General features: G+C 37.5%; 2 protein-coding genes, 2 long non-coding RNA genes and 2 pseudogenes across 18 annotated transcripts; 2 read left to right on the forward strand and 4 right to left on the reverse strand.

Annotated features, from left to right (window-relative positions):
* Nucleotides 1-2157: 2157 nt before the first annotated feature.
* On the reverse strand, nt 2158-4562 carry LOC110750168 (transcription termination factor MTERF15, mitochondrial-like). The gene has a single exon (XM_021950459.2). The coding sequence runs from the start codon at nt 4347-4349 to the stop codon at nt 3153-3155; it is 1197 nt and encodes a 398-aa protein (XP_021806151.1). The 5' UTR covers nt 4350-4562; the 3' UTR covers nt 2158-3152.
* An 828-nt stretch (nt 4563-5390) lies between these two features.
* LOC148296357 (uncharacterized) lies at nt 5391-13496 on the forward strand. The gene is made up of 2 exons (XR_015833656.1): nt 5391-5530; nt 13171-13496. It is a non-coding gene; the product is annotated as an uncharacterized LOC148296357 (long non-coding RNA).
* Nucleotides 6232-11218, reverse strand: LOC110750158 (uncharacterized). Of its 6 annotated transcripts, none has more exons than XR_002525690.2 (2): nt 8576-11218; nt 6232-8503 (listed from the first exon to the last, which is right to left on the reverse strand). XR_002525690.2 is itself a non-coding variant. In XM_088247721.1 (2 exons), exon 2 carries the CDS (start codon nt 9875-9877, stop codon nt 8687-8689), a length of 1191 nt encoding a protein of 396 aa, XP_088103847.1. In that variant the 5' UTR covers nt 9878-10462; nt 10511-11218; the 3' UTR covers nt 6232-8686. The 6 variants fall into 6 exon arrangements, 2 of the variants coding, with proteins under 2 accessions (XP_088103847.1, XP_021806130.1); XR_015833375.1 differs by having other exon boundaries at nt 6232-6541; nt 7343-11218; XR_002525689.2 differs by having other exon boundaries at nt 6232-7120; nt 7343-11218.
* LOC148296358 (uncharacterized) lies at nt 9981-10823 on the forward strand (annotated as a pseudogene).
* Nucleotides 11909-17236, reverse strand: LOC110750165 (uncharacterized). Of its 7 annotated transcripts, none has more exons than XR_015833653.1 (8): nt 16984-17236; nt 16027-16217; nt 15431-15600; nt 13497-13622; nt 13169-13311; nt 12821-13065; nt 12535-12586; nt 11909-12216 (listed from the first exon to the last, which is right to left on the reverse strand). It is a non-coding gene; the product is annotated as an uncharacterized LOC110750165 (long non-coding RNA). The 7 variants fall into 7 exon arrangements; XR_015833649.1 differs by having other exon boundaries at nt 16027-16222; XR_015833650.1 differs by having other exon boundaries at nt 12535-12589; nt 16027-16222.
* Nucleotides 17237-17527: 291 nt separating this feature from the next.
* On the reverse strand, nt 17528-22607 carry LOC148296359 (putative disease resistance RPP13-like protein 1 pseudogene; annotated as a pseudogene). 3 transcript variants are annotated; one of them, XR_015833648.1, is made up of 3 exons: nt 18704-22607; nt 18107-18287; nt 17528-17724 (listed from the first exon to the last, which is right to left on the reverse strand). The product of XR_015833648.1 is annotated as a putative disease resistance RPP13-like protein 1 pseudogene, transcript variant X3 (transcript). The 3 variants fall into 3 exon arrangements; XR_015833646.1 differs by having other exon boundaries at nt 18107-18292; nt 18704-22606; XR_015833647.1 differs by having other exon boundaries at nt 18107-18302; nt 18704-22606.
* Nucleotides 22608-22637: the final 30 nt, after the last annotated feature.

Below are 22637 nucleotides of genomic sequence, written 5' to 3' on the forward strand. Positions count from 1 at the left end.
AAAGTTCCCAGTCAAGAACTCGTTCTCAACTAAGAACTTGGGGGCTTGTTGTTATACATATCTGGTTGGTACTAGAAATGTCCTACCAGAACTGTCCTACCAGAAATAGCCCACCAAGAATGGCCTACCTGAAATGTCTTACCCATTTCAATATAGCCTAAGCCAATGTGGCCTAGTCAAAATGTCATACCCGAGCAATATGTGCTAGCCAACTCCTACTGCCTCAGCCATGTGCACACCACCACGCATGCCTTTGATGACAGATCACCACGTGCGTCCTGACATTTCACCAGGCCACTACCTCTGATCTTCTGACAGCCCATGCCTTCCCCATGTGCCCAGCTCATACCCCACTGAGGATGACCCACGCCTTTGCCACTTGCCCATTAAACAATGGCAAGTGGCCCTCATCTCCTGCCTATATAAGGGAACAGACCCCTCTCCAGCAGGGGGCTCCAATTCTCCTCTCCATGCGCATATCCGGAGACACCCAAGCTCTCCCTCTTCCTCTTGTATTCAGGCTCTCAAGCCTCTCTCTATGTATAATGTAATACTCATTTATAATAAATATCAAGCTCTATAGTGGACGTAGCCCTATTCATGGGTGAACCACTCTAAATCTGTGTAATGTGTGTGATTGACCATATACCCTCTAGGGCTGTGCTAAATCACCCGTTAACAGGTGGTATCCGAATCTAAGATCAAGCTTGGTAAATATGGCCGCTCCCGGCAACTTGTCTCATAACTCATCAATTAAGGGGATAGGAAATTTATCCTTAACGGTTATTTGATTGAGGGCTCTGTAATCAACACATAACCTCCATGTGCCCTCTTTCTTTTGAACTAATATGACTGGAGATGAAAATGGACTGCAACTGGGTCTAATCATTCCCATTTTCAACGTTTCCGACACTTGAGCCTTATTCTCTTGCTTCTTAATATGGGGACAACGATAGGGTCTTACATTCACAGGACCTGCACCAGGTACAAGAGGAATCCTGTGAGCTATTGAACGTTGAGGTGGTAAGGCCACTGGTTCAACAAATGACTCTTGATAAAGCTCTCGTATATGTAGAATTTCGGGTTGGGAGGGTGGAATGGGACAAAACAAAAGTTATAGCTTGGAGGTATCCTCTTTTGTCTTGTAGATTTGCTTTAGCTAATTGTGCCTTACCGAAAACTCCTCCTGTGTTCATTCCCACAGTCAATAATGACAGCTTTACAAATATTTGCAACAATGATATTTTTGCCTCCTGTAAACAATATTTGACAGTAAAATTGTTCTATTTGATAATGTTTTGAAAGGCGAGGTGAGGCGTTTTTGGTTGAGCACGGTGAGGCGTAAGCCTTTCTAACATTAAGTTATGGGACAAATAATATAATACAATTAAATTGTACAACTAATTTTTATTGAAGCAAAATAAAATTAAGTAATATATTAAGAACCAAAAGCTTATATTACTGAACTCACATAGTTGTTTATTTATCAACCGTTGTAAGACTAACTCTTGAAAATTCACAGCATGCATAGAATGAGCACAGTGAACAGAATGTTTTAAAATTTCCTTTTCCTGCCAGTTCCAGTAACAAGTTCAGGCTTCCTCTCATAAGGTTGCGTGAACACTTTAGCAGCAGGAAAATCGTATACACAGTTATTTTCTTATGACCTGCAGCTGCAGCACTCAATGGCATGCGTTCTAAGTTAAGTTGTAATCAAAACTAGAAGAACTCCTAGAAAGATACCATCCAATAAAAAAGTAAATTGATCCACGGCATGCCTCTCACTTGAGATCAGAAAATCTCCAGAGGCTTTATAACAGATTCATTCGTACCCACCGATAACAATTGCCAGCTGACGGAAAATTGTAAATAGCACAAAATACACGTACTAGAGACACAAAAGTCAGTTTGCCAGATTAAATCCTGTGGAGGGAAAATTGTAAATAGCAAACAAATATCTCTCAACACCCAAAGGGGAACAGGTTTTTTTTTTTTTTTTTTTTTTTTTTTACCATTAATGGGGTTGGGGAATTCAAACTTGGGATCTATTCCAACATCGGTGAGATACAACATTTCCCTCAAAATTATTAGGGGGAAGTGCGATGTGTATTGCTGTAGATAAGACAACTATACAACATCATAAAAGACTGCAAACACTACAAATGAAGCATCACATTCTCCATAACATAAATAATGAGCTTACATAATTGTATATTCATCAAACATTGATAAGCCTGTAACTACTGATAAATCACAGCACGCATCCAACGGACAGTTGAAATAACAAGTTTTTCTCATGACCTGCAGCACCGTTGTGCATGCATTTTAAGTTGTGTTTCAATCAAAGTTAGAAGCATTACCTGAAAACTATCATCCAAGTAAAGAATAAACAAGTGCCTTGGAGACAGAAACAGGTTACTCAACCGCAAATGATTCAAGAGGAGAAGCAATAAATAAGTAAACTGATCCCCAACATACCAATCTCTTGATCTCAGAAAATCTCCAGAAGTTTTCAAATAGATTCATTTGTCTCAAAAGATAACAATTGCCAAATGACTCCTGAGTATCCCATTAAAGCTGGACCTTTTGTCCCTTAAGGAACCCAATCATCAGTCGCAGTTTCTGAGTTTTCCTTTTTTTTTTCTTCATAAGACGAGAAATCCCATATTTACGGAATCACAATGACGTAATGATGCTTACCCAGGCCAGCTGCTTCTGGAGAACAATTATTAACAGAGCAGGAATAAAGGTCTGAAAACCATTGCAAGATACCATTAATATAGCCCGTGCACACACATAAAAATCAAGAAAGTGTGCGAAACTTATATTTCATATGCTCTCTGCCATTGACTCAAAGAAAAGGTAAAGAGTTATAGGATTGGAATATCATTATGGTAGTGCACTCACTCTGCGTTCATCTCTTCGCAAGGCCACTAAGTAGAAAAATAAACTGAAACAGCAATAGAAGAATAGACAAAAGAAACATATGGGTTAGAGAACTGACATCTTCTAATTTGAAAAGTAGACAAAAGACTCCCCTCTCCAAAATAGTTTAACCTGAAGCCCAACAGAAGCAAGATTTGTGTGTATTCTATCAAAAGCAATTTTCCAAGCAAGACAATGCAGCATCAAGGGGTTAAAAAGTTGCAACATCATACGTCCTGGATATCCACTTTTCCTTGGTATACACACAACAACTGAGGTACTTCACCCAGATATCTGTCAATAAATCTCTCCAAGAACTCCTTCTCCACAGGTCCAAACACAGAATGTAAGCTCAGTTTTTCAGTATTTATCAATCCTTTCGACAACAAAACTCTAACAACCGAACACCTCGGGATGGTTCTCTTCTTCAAACTATAATTCAAAACATATGGGGACTTGAGAATTATTTCTGACGACCATCCCATCTTGTTCACTAACAGATCCATTGTTTGCATTATTTTCTTCTCTGACAGAGAAATACACTCCGGGCGCCTCCTGAAAGCAGAGAGAACATCAGCCTCCGACCAACCCCACCTGCTATAAACTTCACAATTTCGCTTCAATATCTGCTTATAAAATGAACGACACATTATGCTTATTGCCAACACGGAAATCGACTTTTCCAGGTTAAAACCCATTTCCTTAACCTCTTTCACAACTTGGCGAAGCTTTTCAGTATCATGTATCAAAGCATGCGTACAATGAGCTAACAACAGAGAAATGCATGATTCAGGCATACCTAATTCTCTCAAAATCACGATATTTGGCACTACTTTCTTGGTGTGGGCTTGCAAGAAAATCGACGAGTTGTACTTGAAAACAGAAACGATATTTTTCTCAGGAAGCAGACTCCTCAGGAAATTATAAGTGGGCAGAAGCTGTTTCTCCAAGCTTCTTTGCAAAAGACTTGGATTCAGAACCAGCGTTTTTGCGAGGTCCTCCCTTGAAACTCCAAGAGAGCTGAAAAACTCAAGCTTTGGCAAAAGGGTTTGCTCAGGGCTGGCTAAAAGAAGTTGTGGGCGAGTTTTGCAAAACTTTGAGATCTGGGTTTGAGAGAATCCATGGTTTCTTAGAAGTCCCAAAACGGAGTCTGCTTTTTCTGGGGACTGCAACTTGATCCTTTTGGATGTTGAAATCGCATCTTCTGGCGACAACCCACATGAGGTTATGAGGTAATTGACGGTGAAACTGCGTTGGTCTTCTGAGATTTCTGAGGTGAACTGTCTACAGAGTATCCGATTTTGAAGAGAAAAATGTGAGGGTTTTAGATCTCCGGCAATCAATATTTCAGTTCTGGAAGCAAATTTAGAAGGAAATAGTAAATAACCCAATCTGAGGCTCCTCAAGTTGGAGAGCGGTACCATGGTTGAGGTCGACGACGGTCGATTCCTAAAATTGAAAACCCCCAAGCCAGGTTTTAGTGATTACAAGTTGATAACTATATCAAACGTGGGCTATTGTTGGAGTTGATGTGGTGATGCAGCAGTGCGCGAAATTTTTAGAATGAGAGGAAGCTGTTAATGCACAATCGATCCGGTCCGGTCCAATTTGATTTGGTAAGGTGTGAAATCGAAATCGAAACCAGTTTGGTTCAGTTTGATGTCAGTTTGTTGACTTTTTTAGTCAATCAAATTTTTTTTCCTATATTTTTTATCCGGTCCGATTCGATGTTCCGCTTTTTCGGTCCCCATGCCCATTCCAAATTTCCATCATTGTTTTATTTTTCACCCGCCTTAGGTCATCTCCAATCATAGGGATAAATTTTAGCCCTCCAAAATATTAATTTGTTAAATAATAGTGTTAAATTTTTCCATCTCCAGCCATGCAGGGCTATATTTTAGGATCCTTCATATTTTATTATATATATCCAACTATGACATCATCTTACTTTATTGTTGGCTTTTAAAAAGCAAAATGCATGAGCCCACAAAAATTTGGCCTAAACTAAAGGTGGGCTATATGTAGCCTGGTTGGAGGGCTAAAGGGCCAAATGTGGCCCTCCAAATTTGGCCAAAATTTTATTTAGCCCATGGCTGGAGATGGGTTTTGCATTATTTTAGGGCTATATTTGGAATATAGCCCATGGCTGGAGATGGCCTTATCTTTAAAATTTTAAAAACAAATTTACCACTTTGTAAAATAACTTCTATAAACTTAAGGAAAACAATTATGGAGAATCTTTTCATAAGGTACAACAAGGCAAAGAATAAAAAACTAAAAGATCCAGAAAATCGAAATATTAGACTAAAACATTTATCTGATCCGTCAAATACAACTTGATCTTCTCCATATATCAACTATTAATGATTAGCAAAGAATTTGCTTGAATCAATAATTAAATGGTATTTTATGAATAATGGTGGATGGAAAGATAAAATTGTATATATTTTTTTTCAAATTTTCATGATAGATGGGAAAATAAAGTGGATGGGGAAATAGGACAGGGGTGGAAATAACAGCACTCTTAATTAAACAAGGGTGCAAGGTGTTAAAAAGTGGAATGAGATCTATTTAGTGTAGTGGTTTGGAGTAAATGCTCCACCAGGCAAGGTCCTAGGTTCGAGTCTTAGCATTCGTGTAGTGTGTGCGAATTTAGTATATTATCACCCCTCTCAATAAGAGAGGTCCTAAAAAATACAAAAGGTTGAATGAGACCAATGCGCTGACGTATTTATTAATCAGGAAAACACACAATTATGATGCAGGGTTAGACCCCCTTGGCTCTCATTATCTCTACTTTAACTAGCACATAAGAAATTAAAATTAAAATTATCTGTATTTTAATTCATGTATTTACTAATACATGGGTATTGAAATCATTCCAACTCCTAACTTCCCATGCGTTTGCAAACACATAAGGAATAAAAAATTATATAAGTTTCACTTTAAAATCTGTAATCGAATACGCTCAAAATTAGAAATGGGATTAACTACGAGTAGTAGATCTGATTCCAATTCCTCGATTATACTATCTAAATATTTCTATTCATAGATTTTCCTAACCCTTAAAACCTTATACACTAAAATCAGGAAAGGAATGAACTCAGAGGAGTAGTTGATCTAATTCCAATGGCTTAATTACCCAATCTAAATTCCTCAATTCATAACTTCATTCATTTGTAAGAAATAAACATTAACTATGTCTTTAAACCAAGATTAGAAGAAACAGAAATGAAAAAACACTCATAAAAGAGGATTATGCTTTTATTTTTGTTATTTTTTTTGGACTAAGGAAAATGAAAACAGTTTCCAAATTGGGTTTCATTTGCCATTCCCATAAAAAGTCATCGCAAGCATAAAGTTACATTTTTCTATGACCAATTTGTCTTGTTAACAATTGAGATACCAATTCTATCCAAATAAACATTAATACGTTTTTTATTATATACAAACGATATTCTACTCTAAATTAATCTAAATTACAGGGAGGGAGATTCGAACTTAGGTACATAGTGAGCATCACATCCTCCTTGGCAAACTTCGCTAAGCCCATTCCTTGCATGCTTCCAATGTAAGGGTAGAATTGAAAAATTAAGTGTATTCTTGTTTTTAATTTCTGCATAAATCAAACATAGGAAAATAAACTAAAATGATATTTTCAAGTTAATTTAGCAGTATAAAAGATGGAAAAAGACTTCTAGTTTCCATTCCATCCCCTCATAAAAGACATTGGAATTGATTTCCCACAAATCCATTTTCTTTGAACCAGAGGGATCCACGTTCCCCCAATCCATAAAAGAACAAAAAAAGAAGATATTTTTGCCACCAGAAAACAATATTTGACAGTAAAATTGTTCTATTTGAGACCTGGATTACGTTTAGATGACCTATTCGATTCTGACTTAGATTATGTTTAAATGACCTACTAGAGTTTATTTAAATGAAGCAAACAGTAGAGAATTGAATTGCAAGTAAGAAGAAAAGGAAGTAAACAGAAAAAAGGGGAGAGAATCGACCTATTTGATAGGAACCCACTCCACTCATTTTATGCCTATTTATGGATTTCACCTTCTTCTCCACCTTATAATTTCAGCTTATTAACATTTTCCAGATTATGAAAGGCAATTCAACCCCTAGAGAAAATTCTCCAAATGCATTTCCATGATGAAGAGGCTCACAATGCATGTAACATTTCCTGATGAGAACATTAATTTGCAAATTAAATTGAGGTGCAGAGAATCCACAATCTGAATGACAAAATGTAGACTGATCAATAAATATTTATATGCAGAGATTATGCACCAGCATTTCAATAACAAATTAGGAGAAGTTTCTATGAGAAAACAGAACTGTTTGGAAACCATAGTATCAGAAAACTGAAAGATGAATTCTGTTACTTGCATTATTAACCTCTCACCTTTCCATATTTGCTGTCATATTTTCTCAGCTATTTATAGAGTAGCTTGTCTGCAGCAAAAGGTGTATGATTCACAGCATGCTGTAGTAAGTTAGTAACATTTGTTTATAGGGAAAAACAAATGTTACTAACTTACTACTCACATCACATCTCACCTTGACTGTTTAGCTGATTATTCCTTCTTGTGTGCCACCAAGAAAAAAAAAAATTGCTCCACAAAACAATGAAACACTTCTAAATAACCAAATAATAGTTAATAGATTGGGGAATGAATCAGACTAACAGATCAAACATGGATTGTACCCTCAATGCCCTACTGAGTCAAAGCAGCAATACCAGAAAACATACATTTCTAGTTCCCATTTTCAGGTGGTTAGCTTGATAATGCTTGTACAATAATATACCTCAATCCTCAGTGTCACATTTTCCCGAGAAGACAATGCAGATATAAAAACAATTAAAATGAGATGTTCACAGCATGAATGCCTACCAAATGCCATTCCATTTTAATTCTCAGATGACTCCAATAATGTGTAATGCTGTGGATAAAATAACTATACAGCTTCAATACAAAGCTGCAAAGAATCACAATCTCCATAACCTAAATACTGAATTTACATAGTTGTTTATTTATCAACCGTTGTAAGACTGTAACTATTGAAATTCATAGCATGCATAGAATGAGCACAGTGAACAGAATGTTTCAAATTTTCATTTTCCTGCCAGTTCCAGTAAAAAGTTTAGACTTCCTCTGTGTGTGTGTATTATATATATATATTGGGACTATTCATTGGGTTCCTCAGGGGACAAAAGATCCAGCTTATTGGAACAATGACAAGTCAGCTGGCAATAGTTATCGGTGGGGACAAAAGATCCAGCTTCTGTCATTATCACCACTTGTCCAATTGCCAATAGTAATCACCAATGTGATCCTTAATTTCAAAACGATCAAATTCATCACGTATATTCATTCATATATAAGGAAAGGTGTTAAAACTGATGGTGCTGTTGTCCTGGGAACTCCAGTCGTGCCCGCCCCCCAACCCCATGTATACTGAGATAAGCATAAAAAATGCCTTGCTCCAGGGATTCCGATAAGCTAGTCATTACGTGTACATTTTGATTGCAGGCTTTGAAGTCACTGAATTGTACTTCTTGGTACTGTTAAATGAATATATATTTCTCAGATTTTTGCATTGATTTGTGACTTGAACAGACAAAATTTTCACTCACCTGCGGATAAGTTTAAATTGGACCCCAACAGAAGCAAGACGTGTGTATTGTCTCAAAAGCAATTTTCCAAGCAAGGCACTGCAGCATCAAGGTGTTAAAACTGTTATAACATCATACATCCTGGAATTCAACTTTCCCTTGATACACATTCAACAACTGAGGTATTTCCTTGAGATATGCAGTTACAAACTTCTCCAGGAAGTGCTTCTCCACAGGCAGCAACACAGAACCCAAATGCAAGTTTTCATCTATAACTCCTTTCAAAAACAAAACCTTAACAACCAAACACCTTGGGATCAGTCTCCTCTTTAAACTCAAACTTACGATCACAGGATATTGGGCAATCTTTCTTGACGGCCATCCCATGTTGTTCACTAAAAGATCCATTACGTCCATTACCTTCTTCTCCGAGTGAATCATACACGGCGGATACCGCCTGAAAGCAGAGAGAATATCGCCATCGGACCAACCCCAACTACTATAAAGTTCCCAATTTCGATTCCATACTGACTTGTGCCTACCACACAATACACGTAGAGCAGACACGGAAGTGGCTTTTTCCAGATTAAATCCCATTTCCTTGACCTTAGCCACAACTACACCAAACCTTTCATGCTTTAGCATCAGAACATTAGTATAATGAGCTAGCAACAGAGAAATGCATGATCGGGGCATACCTAGTTGTCTCAAAAGATCAATATTTGGCACCACATTTTTGGAGTGGCCATTGAAGAAAAACCACGAGCGGCCCTTCAAAAGAGAAAGAGCCTTTTTCTCAGGAATCCAACTCCTAAGGAAATTATAATCGGGTAAAATCTCTTTCTCCAAGCTTCTTGACAAAATCTTTGGACAGAAAGCCAGAGTTTTGGCAAGGTCCTCCTTTGAAACTCCGAGAGAGATGAAAAACTGAAGCTTTGGCAAAAGGGTTTGCTCAGGATCGGCTAAAAGAACTTCTGGGTGAAACCTGACAAACTTTGAGAGCTGGGCTTCAGAGAGTCCATAGTTTCTCACAAGGGCCAAGACGGAGTCTGATCTTTCTGGGGTTTGCAACTCGACCTTCTTGGATGCTGAAATTGCAGCTTTTGGAGACAACCCACATGAGTTTATGAGGTAAGTGACTGTGAAATTGTGTTGGTTTGCCGAGATTTCTGAGGTGAAGTGTCGGCAGAGTAACTGATTTTGAAGAGAAAAATTTGAGGGTTTTCGATCTCCAACAACAAACCTTTTAGTTTTTGAAGCAAATGTTGAAGACAGTATTGAATAACCCAATCTGAGGCTCTTCAACTTGAAGAGCAATGCCATGTTTAGAAGTCGATGATAACCAATTTCTATTGGAAAATCGAAAAACCCTAGTTGAAACCTGCGGCCTGAGCTAAGTTGATTTTGGAATGTTATCCTTGTTGCAATGACCTCCAGAGTAGAAGTAGAAGACGCTGGGAAACTGCAGCGCGGAGACAAAAAACAGAGCAGCTGATTTCTGGCTAATCTCGGCTTTCGTTTTGATACGGATACCCAACTTTCTCCTAAGTTAACCCTACTCCTTTTTTAAAAAAATGTAAATTTTAGTCACAAGGTTAAAATACGGTTTTTAACTTTTCACGTCCTTGGGTCCTACCGTGATAATCCGTCAATTTAGCCCTCAAAATTAGGGCTAAAGCGTCATTTCCAGTTCCTCAACCCCTTCTTGCTCTTCTACCTCTTCAACTCGTTGCCACCATAGCCATCACCACCATCACAAGGGCTTTTCTCAACCAAAAAGCTTTGACATCTTCGACACTCTCCCGAACAAGAGCTCTCATCTTCCAATCACCGACCCCATTCCCATTTCTACCACAAGTCTATTGACTCAGTAGTACACAGTTGAAGCTAATCCCAACAATTTTGTAGCTGCCTCACGATCGGTTTAACCACCTGCCTTTGTCCTCTGTGAAGTACCACCTGTCGATGCCCAGGATCATCTTGGTGTTGGCCGACAGCCATGATGACAATGAAGGAGAAGGTGAGATGTTGCCACCATTATGGCTAGGAGTTTAGCCCACTCGCCGATGCTCGAGTGTTTTGTGCTGGAAGGCGTGGGGAGAACAATGAAAGGCAGAGATCTCAGGTAGGTTCGCAATGCGATGTGGCGGCAAACATGTTTTCTTGATTGAGGACGAATCCTTAACGCCTTCTCTCCCCCTACCAAAAGTCAAATATACCCCTAACAACAACATCATATGCCATTCACATGGTCAAAGTAAATAAAAATCCAAAAACCTTCGATCTTAGAATATAACGAAGTTAATTTACACTAACACCCCCGAGAGATTTTCGGTATTTTCACAAAACTCCATGAGGTTTCAAATATTACATGAATATCCCCTAGTGTTTTAAATTATTTTCACAAAACCCCTAAGGATGTTGGTGTAAATAACTCATAGAACAAATTCTCAATTTTGGGCAAAAACACCTTGAAGGCCTCGTAGACATTAGGTTTACAATGAAGAGGATAGACCCAATCCAACAACATTTAGCATATTGCTCTCAATTACAAGGTTCCAATTGATGACATTTTGGAAAAGAAACTAGGACTGATTTGCACCACCAGATCAATCTAAGACCACAGATTGCTTAAATTGGAAAAATAAAAATAAAAATAATTATAATAACAGCAACCCTAAACCCTATATATGATAAAAAAAATAATAATAATAATAATAATAGCAACCAAAAATATTTTGATGTTCAACAATATATACAGTAGCAAATATTTACAGCAACAAATATGTTGATGTTGATCTATATATGACGATGGCAACAACAACAACCATTCAAGCAATATGGTAATGTACATCGATTACATGCCACGTGAAGATTATATATACATCGATATATATATGCTATTGTTCATCGAAATATATGGTGATGTAGCAACAACAAATATTCAAACACACGATGAAAGATCATACATACATAAATCCACTTGACAAGCACACACGTTCAAGGACTGGAAAGCGTAGAGCATGTTCAAAGTTTCTAGGGTTGACATAAGATTTGTCAGGGCGTTTTTTATATATACTTACCACTTTAATTTCTAACGAAATCGGGCAACTTATTAATTCCTTCAAAATAAATTACTTTTTGAATACACCTAAATTTTGTTTGATTTTTAAAAAGTCATAATTGAATACACCTAGATTTCGATGTATTTTTTTATTATCAATTGAAATCTGAATTGAATACACCCAAACTTTTACGAACTCTTTTAAAATCTGAATTGAATACACCCAAACTTTTAAACTCTTTTAAACTCTTTTAAAATCTTAATTGAATACACCCCCCTTAGATTGGCTATTCTAGGGAACTTGACATCTCCTTTCAACAAAAATACTCCAATCTCTTACATATATGCAAACAAAAACTTTGAGAATGGGCTGTGCGAAAAATTAACACCCATTTCACCGTCAATCATCCCTGTCCCAACCTCGACCAACTACCTTACTAGAGCTTTGCTTAGAGCTTTGCTTCTGAAGCCATCAGACATGAAATTGCCACTTCGGACCATGTTGCCAGTTGCAATAACATTGCGCGTCAGCTGCCCTCACGGTCAGCTGTGATTCCTTCACCATATATCTTTGCAGGTGTTGCAACCATCAGCAAATCTGAAAAGAAAACAAGAGAGGACGAAAGAACACTCATGTGACTTTTAATCTTTGGATTGAAGATGAGCTATACAGATTCAGTGTCATTGTTCTAAGATGCAGCCATTTAAGAGTTAACATGGAACTGTGAAAGGGTAAATGTGTATTTTTTTTTTTCATTATTTATCGAAAATATACTGAGCTCTTCTTTATTTGATCAACAAATTAATGATAATAGGAATTTATTTTTTATGTTTAGGTTCTAAATGCACCATAAAATCATGCTGATAAATTAATCTACGTAGAAAGTTACAAATATGTATAGAAAGAGGTTTTTACCGCAAAATATACAGCTGACCAAATCCTTGTTCAACTCCGGTGTCAACTTGAACTGCTGAAGGACAGATTTAAGTAAGCAACCACCAGAAATGAAGCAAAGGAGAAAGGACATGACAATACATAACACAGACAAAACAATCTATCTCAATTGGGTGTTCAAATAAAATAAATAACGAGGGATATGACAATATTAATCCACAAACAAAAAATCTCTCTCCATTTGAGTGTTCAAAAGCACAAAGTGTATGTTTCATATCCCATATATGACTAATGTAATGTGACAGACCTGTCAGTGACGACTCCATATGCAGAGTATTTGATGACACCACATATTGCAACTTAGCCACTTATAAGAGGCACTTCCAGCATCCAATAGAAAAAATGTTTACTCCTTGTGTAGATCAATTCAGTAATTTTCCATTGCACTGTTCTAGAAAAACCCATTGGCTTAGAAGACAATTCAAGGTCCATTTTCCGTCTGAAATGCTGATGAAACAATGCATGCAATGTATGAAACCGCTTGGTTTGATCCTACAAATCCAATTTGGAATAAGAAAATATATGGTAATAGGAAAGCAACAAAAAAGTGAACCATACTAAATCTTGCTGACAAACTATTCTGATAGCCCCTTACAGAAGAAGCAAGCACAGAAAGGCATTTACAGTGAAGCAGCTAAGGTGAAATTTATGATTACAGCATCAGCTTCAACTCTGAAATCATGCATGGTTGCCTACATGAGTTGCTTTGACCTCCAAACAAGGGAAAGTTTCTCAAGTCTGCAAGTACACATCCAACATTTCAAGTCTCATCAAATAGAACTTTGCAGCTGAAGGAATGATATGGGGCAAAGGAAAGAATTTATCTACACAAGATATTATATGCATATCTACACAAGCATATATATAAAAAGCTACTAGGTAAAGCAGCAGCTGGACCAGGGAGATGGGGCAAAGGAAGTCACCTCCATTGAACCATGCGACTAGTACAACTTCCTGCCTTGTTGAAGAAGAATGGGATGAATGGACTTTTGACAAAATGGTATGAAAGAAGATGGCATATGTAGTTTTCCATTCTGTGAAGCTAACTCCTTTTAACAGTAGAAAAACAATAAGAGAATAATCAATTTAATAATACAGTAATAAAGGCCTCAGCTGATATGCCAACTACTATTAATCTAAAGAGTCATATAAAAGTAACCAATATGCTTTGGATCACAATTTCCATTCATGACTCGGTTCCTTATACCACGTGAATAAATTTCCTAAGTCAATCTTTTCAGTCTAACAAAACCTTTTGGCATGTATGTACATGGCAGTCTGTACTACTGGTTTTCAGTCTGTAATACGATAACTGCTGGTATGAAATTGTTTTTGTTACTACTTATTTTTATATTTAGAAAATACTAACAAATAGAAGAACTATCTTACAAACATCCGAAGTGATGAGCACATAAACTATCACATTTATTATCCCTAAATATATTTGTTAGTAATTGATTTTCTTACAATTTTAGTTAATTAGGTTTGTTTTTCACTTTTGCACTTGCTTACATACCCATTACATAATTGATGATGATTTCATTATTTTATCTTAAGGTTGAGGAATTAACAAACATGACTTGGTGGCATTAAACAATTTGTAGTTGGGAATGACCAAATGAATGATGAAGATTTAGTGCCACACCAAGGCATAAAAGAAAGGAAAAGAAGCAATGGATGGAGCAACCAAGAAGAAAAGAATTGAAAAGAATGCATGAAGTGCCACACCCATGCCAAAAGAAGAAACAATGAAGAGATGGGTTACGGTTGTGCATTGAATAAAATGAAGAATTTGGAGAATGGAGTCATCAACACTATGGAATAAGTAATGGAAGCAAATTGGCAATTGGTTTGATGCAAGTGGAATACATATTAAATTCATGAATGGAGGGATTTAATGAATTTAGAATTGCTCCCATTTTCCTATAAATAGGAGGAGCTATGGCATTGTAAACACACACCAAGCTCACAATCTTCTCTTGAGCTCTCTCTCCTTCCTCCAATTCTTCTAGTTCTAAATTTCTGTTTTAGTTTTATTTTATGGGAACTAACTCCCTAGCTAAGGCTAGGGGGAAAGCTTTAATATAAGTGTGTAATTTTTATTAGTTTGATCCAAACTCAAGCTTTAATGTGAATTTGTAGTTTTTGTTCAAATGGAATTTGTAGTTTTCTTTTTAATTAATTGATGAATGTTTGATAATCTATTTCATGGGTTCAATCATGTTTTTCCCATTGTGTAGTAAAAACTTTCATGCTTTTAAAAGAGAAGAGAATTACTAAAGATTAATAGAATTTTGATGAAGATTATTTTTTGATAGTTTGTTGCCAATGGTACAAGTTATGCTTAGAATACTTCTAAAGGAAATTAAAAAGGGCTTTAATTATTTTGAACAACTACAAAGGAAAATATTTTGTGGATCAAATTATTAAGAGTTGCATGCTTATGTTAAAAGTGGAGACCCAATGCCTTAGTGTTTTAATCAATTAAATTTTCTCTAAATCAAATCTTGCATAAATCAACTTCTCAATCACACTTGTTCTTTTTCATCTCTATTATTTTCTTTACACTGCTCTCTGTGGATACGACACTCGGACTTCCGAGCTACACTACTATACGATACCTTCCCTTGGGTTTTGCAAAGTGGTGCGAACACGAAGCATAGTACCTAACTTTTTTAATCCAATTGTTGGAAAAATAAAATAAAATTAGGTACTATGAAATACATCAACTCTTTAGAAATTAAGCTGCAAGTTTGATTCTCTGATATTTTAAAATCTCTCTTGTTGTTTCCCCCTTCCCACCCCAACCTCTCTGTCATTAAAAAGAATGAAAGGAAAAAGGTGTAAGAAAGTATACCTCCACAACTTCTGCTAAAAGATCTAATTGCGACTTTCGATTTGTCAAGCACTCAGAACTACAAGAGCCTAACATATCTACAAAAGCTTCAAGCTGGTAACAGTATAAAGAAGATGAGGCGGCATGCCAATTGGGACGGAAGTACAAATGCGAGTTTTGTGCCATGTCACCTATGTCAAAAGTAGGCTTCTTCAGTTCAAAATAAGCAATAAGTATCAATCAAAACCTTTTCTTTTTGATAAGACACATGGTTTCATAAGAAGGAGAAAAAACATCACAAAACAGGGCACAAGTTATCTACTGGATAAGCTAGACTACTCAACACAACCGCAAAACAGAGATTAAACATCCTAACATTAGTACATGAACGGAATTTAAATACAGGAGCACTGATAAAATTTAAACACAGAGAAAAGGAGAGAGATAACAAACAAAGCTTAACCAAGTTTAATTCACTAGGAATGAATGTGTGTGCTCCTTGTGCACTGCAACATTATGAATGATAAATATCATGCTCACATCTTCAAAAAGATAATAACAATCATGCAGTGCCACTTTTATCTCACAACTTAAGTTCACAGGTTATGAAAGAATACCTAAAATGATGTCCATTCGATGCCTGTTTGCAGAAATGAGTCAAATTGAAATATTCCAGGTGGGCCTTTCTGTTTCTTCTTGCTGTGACAATTGTTTTTGCAGAAAAACAAAAGGCTATATACAATGGTGAACCCTGCTCAGGGAATGCCACATAAAGAAACCTTGCAAATGTAAAGCTCCCCATGGTATGCTGTCCTGCAAAAAGACTTCTAATTATTTAGCTTTGAGATTTAAATAGGACACCATTTGGGATCAGCAGAACAAAACAACCCCAATGAGAAATAAAGTAAATAAAACGAAATTTTACTGAGCCAAAAAATAAATAATAATAGAAATCAGATTGAGTTTTTGTGTTGAGCACAAGTTGATTTTGATCAGATGTGTGAAACTGTTTAACCAATATGAGAACGCGAGCTTAGGTACAATTAGTAATAAAAGATAAATACTAGATTTTTTTGGCAACTGTAAAAGTTGATGGGATGCAAAATTGCTGGCAGAACCCTTTGCATAAAGACTTGGTTATTCTCTGATATGTAATAAGATAATACAATGAACTTGGGGACATACAAATAGTAACAAATATGTAACTCGGTTTATTTGGACACTGAATTTGAGCAATCAAACATGTATTTGGGTTTTTTTAACAGAGAAAGAATGTGTATTTTGGTTTTTGGATTCAATTAGAAGAAAACCAGTTAAGCCAGTTATTATTTTGAAGTACATACCTGAGTTTGATTTGAGAGTTGAGAGTGAAACATTGGATACAAGGAATGTGTGTGTGTGTGTGTGTGTGTGAGAGAGAGAGAGAGAGATGGCAGTGGGCCCCAGTTTGGAAGCTGAGCCAACAAAGTCGAGTTTTGGGTTTTCAAAAAAACAAAAAAAAACTTGGATCATTTATCCGGATGCAAGGAATATGAGATATGTTAGCCCAATCTTTTCCCATCTTATTCTCATACCTTTTCTCCAGGCCAAAACATTTGTAGATCTGCAGTAAAGAAAGAGATGGCTGCAAACCCTCTTTTGGCATGAATTGGAGATTGTCACACCAACTAATATAGCCTTTGAAGAGAAGGGAGGTGTTGAAGTTGCAGAAATTCGAGACTAGGACAGATTTCCATTCGTAGGTGTTGAAGAGAAGTGAGGTGTCCCTTTCTGTCCAAAGATTTCAGACTTGTAATTTCATTCATGCGGTGAGTGTGAAGAGTGGTAGGGAGCAGCTTTTGCTCGAGCAACATCTCCAAGATATTGTCACTTCCCCTGCCACCAATTGTAAAGTTTTCAGAACTACAAGAGCAAAACAAATCCAATTCCTACATGTTGGAATAAAATAAATTTGGCACCAGGAAATACGTCAACTATTTAGAAATTAATCTAATTGTGAGAGATTTCAAAGTTCTCTTATTGCCTCCCCCTTCCCCACCTAACCTCTCTGTCAGTAAAAAGTTATGATGGTGAGGGAGGAAAAAGAATGGAAGGAAAAGAAATATTAGAATGCACACCTCCAGATCTTCTGCTAATAGATCCAATCGTGACTTTCCATTTGTGAACCGATTTTTGTGATCAGAGCTACAAGAGCAAAGCATATCTACACAAGCTTCAAGCTGGTAACAGAATGAAGATGAGAAGCCACCTATGCCAATGGGGAAGGAAGCAAGGATGCAAGTTTGTGCCATGCCACCTATGTCAAAAGTAGGCTTCTGCAGTTGAAAATAACCAATAAGCATCGATGAAAACAGTTCTGTTTTTTGACCAAAAACAAACTGTTTTGTTTTCTCTCTTTTTTTCATTTTTTTTCATTAGGAACATGCTTTCATTAGGGAAAGAAAAAAGGTAAATTTGCAAAACAGGGCACAAGTTATCTACTGGATAAACAAAGACTACTCAACTAAAACCGCAAACCAGAGATTAAACATCCTAACATTTTATGAATGAATTTAAAAACCAGCAGCACTCCAATCACAACTTGAATGAAATCTAAAAGCAGAGAAAAGGATATAGATAACTTGATCAAACAACTTAAGCTCACAGGTTATCTATAGGCATCAAACACAATTTAAACTAGCTCAAATGAGAAAGTACCTAAAAATGCTGTACATTCGATGCTGTATGCAGAAATGCGTCAAATTGAGATATTCCAGGCAAGCCTCTCTGTTTCTCCTCGTTGTAACAATTGTAAGGCTATATACAATGGCAAACTCCTCGTCTGGAAATGGCATGCAAAGAAACCTTGCAAATGAAAAGCTCTCCATGAGAAGGTATGCTGTCCTGCAAAAGACTACTAATTATTCAGCATTTGAGACTTAACAACACCAATTAGAAATATAGTACATAGAACGAGATTTTTATTGAGAAAAATAATAATTGAAATCAGATTGAGAGTTTTTGTTGAGCACAAACTGTTTGTCCTGGAAAATGATTTTAATCGGAAAATAACAAGAGACCAGTAAACAGCAGTGCCAAATGTAATTGACAAAAATATCTGATATGTAAATAAGATAATACAATGAACTTGGGGGCATAAAAATAGTAACAAATATGCATCTCGGTTTATTTGGAGACATGAATTTGGGAAATCCAATATGTATTTGGGTTTTTTTATCAGAAAAATCATATGTATTTTGGTTTTTGGATTCAATTGGAAGAAAACCAGTTAAGCCAGTTATTTGAAGTACATACCTGAGTTTGATTTGAGAGTTGAGAGTGAAACATCGGATGCAAGGAATGTGTGAGAGAGAGAGAGAGCTCATATCATATGATCACTTCTTCGCCTATCTTGATGCATGGAATGTGAGATATGTTGGCCCAAGCTTTTCCCGTCTTCTTCTTATACCTTTTTTCCAGGGCAGAACAATCAGAGATGCTCAGAAGAGAAAGAGAAGTGAGGTGTTTAAGTCCCTTTGCGTCCAAAGATTTCAGACTTGAAAGTTGACTGATCTTGAGGCGTTGAAGAGTGGTAGGGAGCAGCTGTTGCTTGAGCAACGTCTCCAAGATTTCGTCACTTCCCCTGCCACTAATTTCAAATTTTTCAAGGGAGACAACTCCTTGCAAACCCCAGTACTCTGCCACTGATGAAGATGAAGCCATCAGTCTCTCACAATTGTTAATCCTAAAATCTCGGAGGTTGGGAGGCAAACCCCCATCTTCTGCAATTGACTCCAGATTTGGAAGATCCCATATTCCCAAAGATCGAAGGGCTGTGAGGGTGTGAATGCGTTCAGGTAATGACTTCAACTTGTCGCATCCCTCAACATCCAATTGAGTCAAGTTGGGAGTGGGCAATCCTCCCTGGGGAAAACACACCAGATTTGGACACTGTGCGATAATGAGACGACTGAGATTCTCATCAACTCCTGTCAAGGAAAAGGATTCCAGATTCTTACAATTAAAAAAGAAAAGCGACGTCAATTTGGGGAAAATGCCCAACGGGAAGGACCTCATTGAATCACAGCTATTCAATATCGCCAAATGCCCGAGCGATGTTAATTTGGCCAACATCTCATGAGGTAATTCTAATCTCCTACAAAAGTCTATCACAAGGGATGTCAACGTAGTAGGTAGCCCATCTTCAGGGAACGACGACAGGGTTGGACAAGTATATAGTTCCAAACATTGAAGTTTGGACAGGAGCTTTGTCTCTAGTGATGAGAACTTACCGTCAAGTGTTGGTGCTCTTGCTTCGGATCCTTCTCCTATTCTCAATTCTTCAAGAGCTTTGTAATCACTAGTAGCAGTAGTGGCCCTTTGATCATGTAAAACCCCACACCCTTCAACTGTAAGTTTCTTCAAGCAAGGCAGATCACAAGGCAAGCTTCCTCTCAGCTTCGGACACTCCCATAGTACGAGCTTCTGGAGACAAGGAAAGTCTGCACCTCTACTTCCACTTGGTACCCATTCCTCCCACTCTGCCATCCCAACAAACTCCAGCTTCTCCAGTGATTTAAATGGCTGAATTACAGAAGATCCAGTGCTGCCATAAAACTCAACACCAATCGTCTTAACAAGTTTCATTTGTCCTACATAAAGCTTTTTGAGGGTAGGTAGCCGCCCAACCGGTGGCAGCGACGAACAATTACTACAATAACTAATACGCATGACTTGTATGTTGGACAAGGATGAGTCGCCTAGCCACTTCGGGAAATCTTTTCCACCATACCCACTGATGGTTAGTTTCTCCAGATTCACCCAAGGCTGGAGCTTCTCCAGTACATCATTCTCCTTTTGGGAATCATCCGCATCCTCATTACCCCATTCCAACTCTAGCTCTTTGAGATCTTTCTTATCCTTCAAATTTGCTTCCAAGGCATCCCTAGCATCAAGTACATTTCGTAGCTGCAAAATTGAAAGTTTTCCCCTAAGATGTGGAAGCTCCCCCAATTCTCCAATAGTCGACCCAGTAGATTTGCCCACAATAAAAGCGGGCAATGTTCTCAAGCTTCTCAATGTACTCATTTGCATTGGCATCTCTGCAATATCAGTTCCACTCACGTCAAGATGATGCAAATTAATTAATTCCCACATGCCTACAGGCAATTTAGTAAGAGACTTACAACCTCCCAACATTAATTTCTGTAAATTTATCAATTTTCTCAAGTCTGCAGGTAATTCAACGAGACGGGAACAATTTGACAATAGTAATGTCTGCAAATTGTACAGGCTGCAAAGTACACTGGGTAATGTTTCAATTGCAGTATTGGAGAGATCCAAATAGCGCAAGTGAATGAGCTTTTTAATGGAATCAGGTAACTCAGTGACATTCACATAACAGGACAATAACAACACCCGTAAACATGTTAGTGATGGCAACAAATTATGTAGAACCTTTTTACTTACATAATAACTTTTATGCCTGTAATATGTTTTTAAAGAGAAAGATAGGAAGGTACGCAAACACTTAGCCCCTTTTAATGGCTCAAATTTAACAGCAACATCTAATTTTTCCCTAGCATATGACAAATGGCGAACTCTTTCTACTTCATGTGATTCCCTCCCTTCCCACCTAGAGCAAAATCCTTTAGACATGAACACCGCCAAGTCATTTATGAGATCATGCATAACGAAACTTGATTTCCCCGACGTTTGAAACAGTGATCGGGATAACAGTTCATCAAAATATTCCTTAGCCACTTCTTCCATGCTATCCCCATTCTCCACTTGGGGAACTAAACCTTCCGCCATCCAAAGAAAAATAACATCTTCTACCATGAATTCATAGTCCTTTGGCAAAATTGAACAATAAATAAAGCATCGCTTTAACTTAGCTGGAAGATAATGATAACTCAATCCTAGAGCGGGAAGAATGTCACTTTTCTTGCAAGGTAACTCCCAAATACTGCTGTTTAGTACTCTGTTCCATACCTCAGAGTCTGGCCTTGAACGTAACACACCGCCAAGTGTTTGCGCAGCTAAAGGCAATCCATTGCACTTGCGTGCAATTTTCTTGCCGATTTCTTCCAAGCTTGGATGTGAACTAGAATTTATATTTGCATGTTTTGCAAGTAAGAACCAGCAATCTTCATGCGACAATGGTTCCAATGTTTGAATAGGAACATTTTGCATGAAAGATGCTATATTTTTGTTCCTTGTTGTTACGAGGACTTTACTTCCCCTTGCTCCTGAAGTAAAAGGAGTTTGGAGGTAGTTCCAATCAGTATATTTCTCATTCCAAAGGTCATCCAATACAAACAAAAATTTCTTCCCCCTCAGTTCTTCACTTGGCTCAACTTGAAGCAAATTCAGATCTGTCTTATTACAAGGTTTTGAAGTCACTGACTCGAGAAGAGTTTTAGTTACCCTGATAGCATCATAATCTTCTGAAACACAAGCCCAAGCCTTAAGGGTAAAATACTCTTTCACCTTATTGTCATTGTAAAGCATTCGAGCAAGGGTTGTCTTGCCAACCCCACCCATTCCAACAATTGGGATGACAGACACATTTTCCTCGCTTGCATCATCAGAGAACAACACTTTTGATAAATTTTCTTTGACTTCATCTCTACCATATACATAAGGTTCATGAATCAAGGAAGTTGTTGGAGTTCTTTGTGAAACCTTCCTCCCAACAACTTCTGTCAAACCAAGAGCACCTTTCAGTTGTACAAAGTCTTCTAGTTTTCGTAACAACTCCTGTATCTTAACATTCATGCTTTGATAAAACTTATTACGAGAAGTAGGGAGGAAGTTCCACACCTTGTTGGTAAATTTGTCCGCTGTTTGAGCTTCACCTTCCAGCTTGCATCGCAAAGATTCATAGTTGATCTCATCCAGCAAGTCCTCAGCATCAAAGACTGCATGTTTGAGGTCGTCAAGCCACTCTCTCACAGCTGGTTTCTCAATTTGCTTCTCCTCTGCATCATCAAGCACTGCGTTCAAGGTCAACAGGGTCCTCTTCAGTTTCATGAGGAGAGGTTGATCGAGTTTCTTGTGCCGAAATAAGTCGATGAACTCGGGTGAGGCAATTCTGTCACAAATCACCTGGATGGAAGCAGAAATAAAGGCCTCTCCGATCAAAGCTCCAGCCATTTTTCTCTTCTTTTCTTCGCAGATAGCTCAGCTAGCACAACTTGGGAATACAAGTAAGGCAGTATGAAAGCTTTTGTGATTGTAATTATAT

This window comes from Prunus avium, chromosome 2 (genome assembly GCF_965620075.1).
Source record: "Prunus avium chromosome 2, drPruAviu1.hap1.1, whole genome shotgun sequence".
Lineage (NCBI taxonomy): Eukaryota > Viridiplantae > Streptophyta > Magnoliopsida > Rosales > Rosaceae > Prunus > Prunus avium.

Bases quoted from the DNA above. Each gene is read 5' to 3' on its own strand.
- LOC110750158 (XM_088247721.1), bottom strand. From the start codon at position 9,877: ATGGCATTGCTCTTCAAGTTGAAGAGCCTCAGATTGGGTTATTCAATA.
- LOC110750168 (XM_021950459.2), bottom strand. From the start codon at position 4,349: ATGGTACCGCTCTCCAACTTGAGGAGCCTCAGATTGGGTTATTTACTA.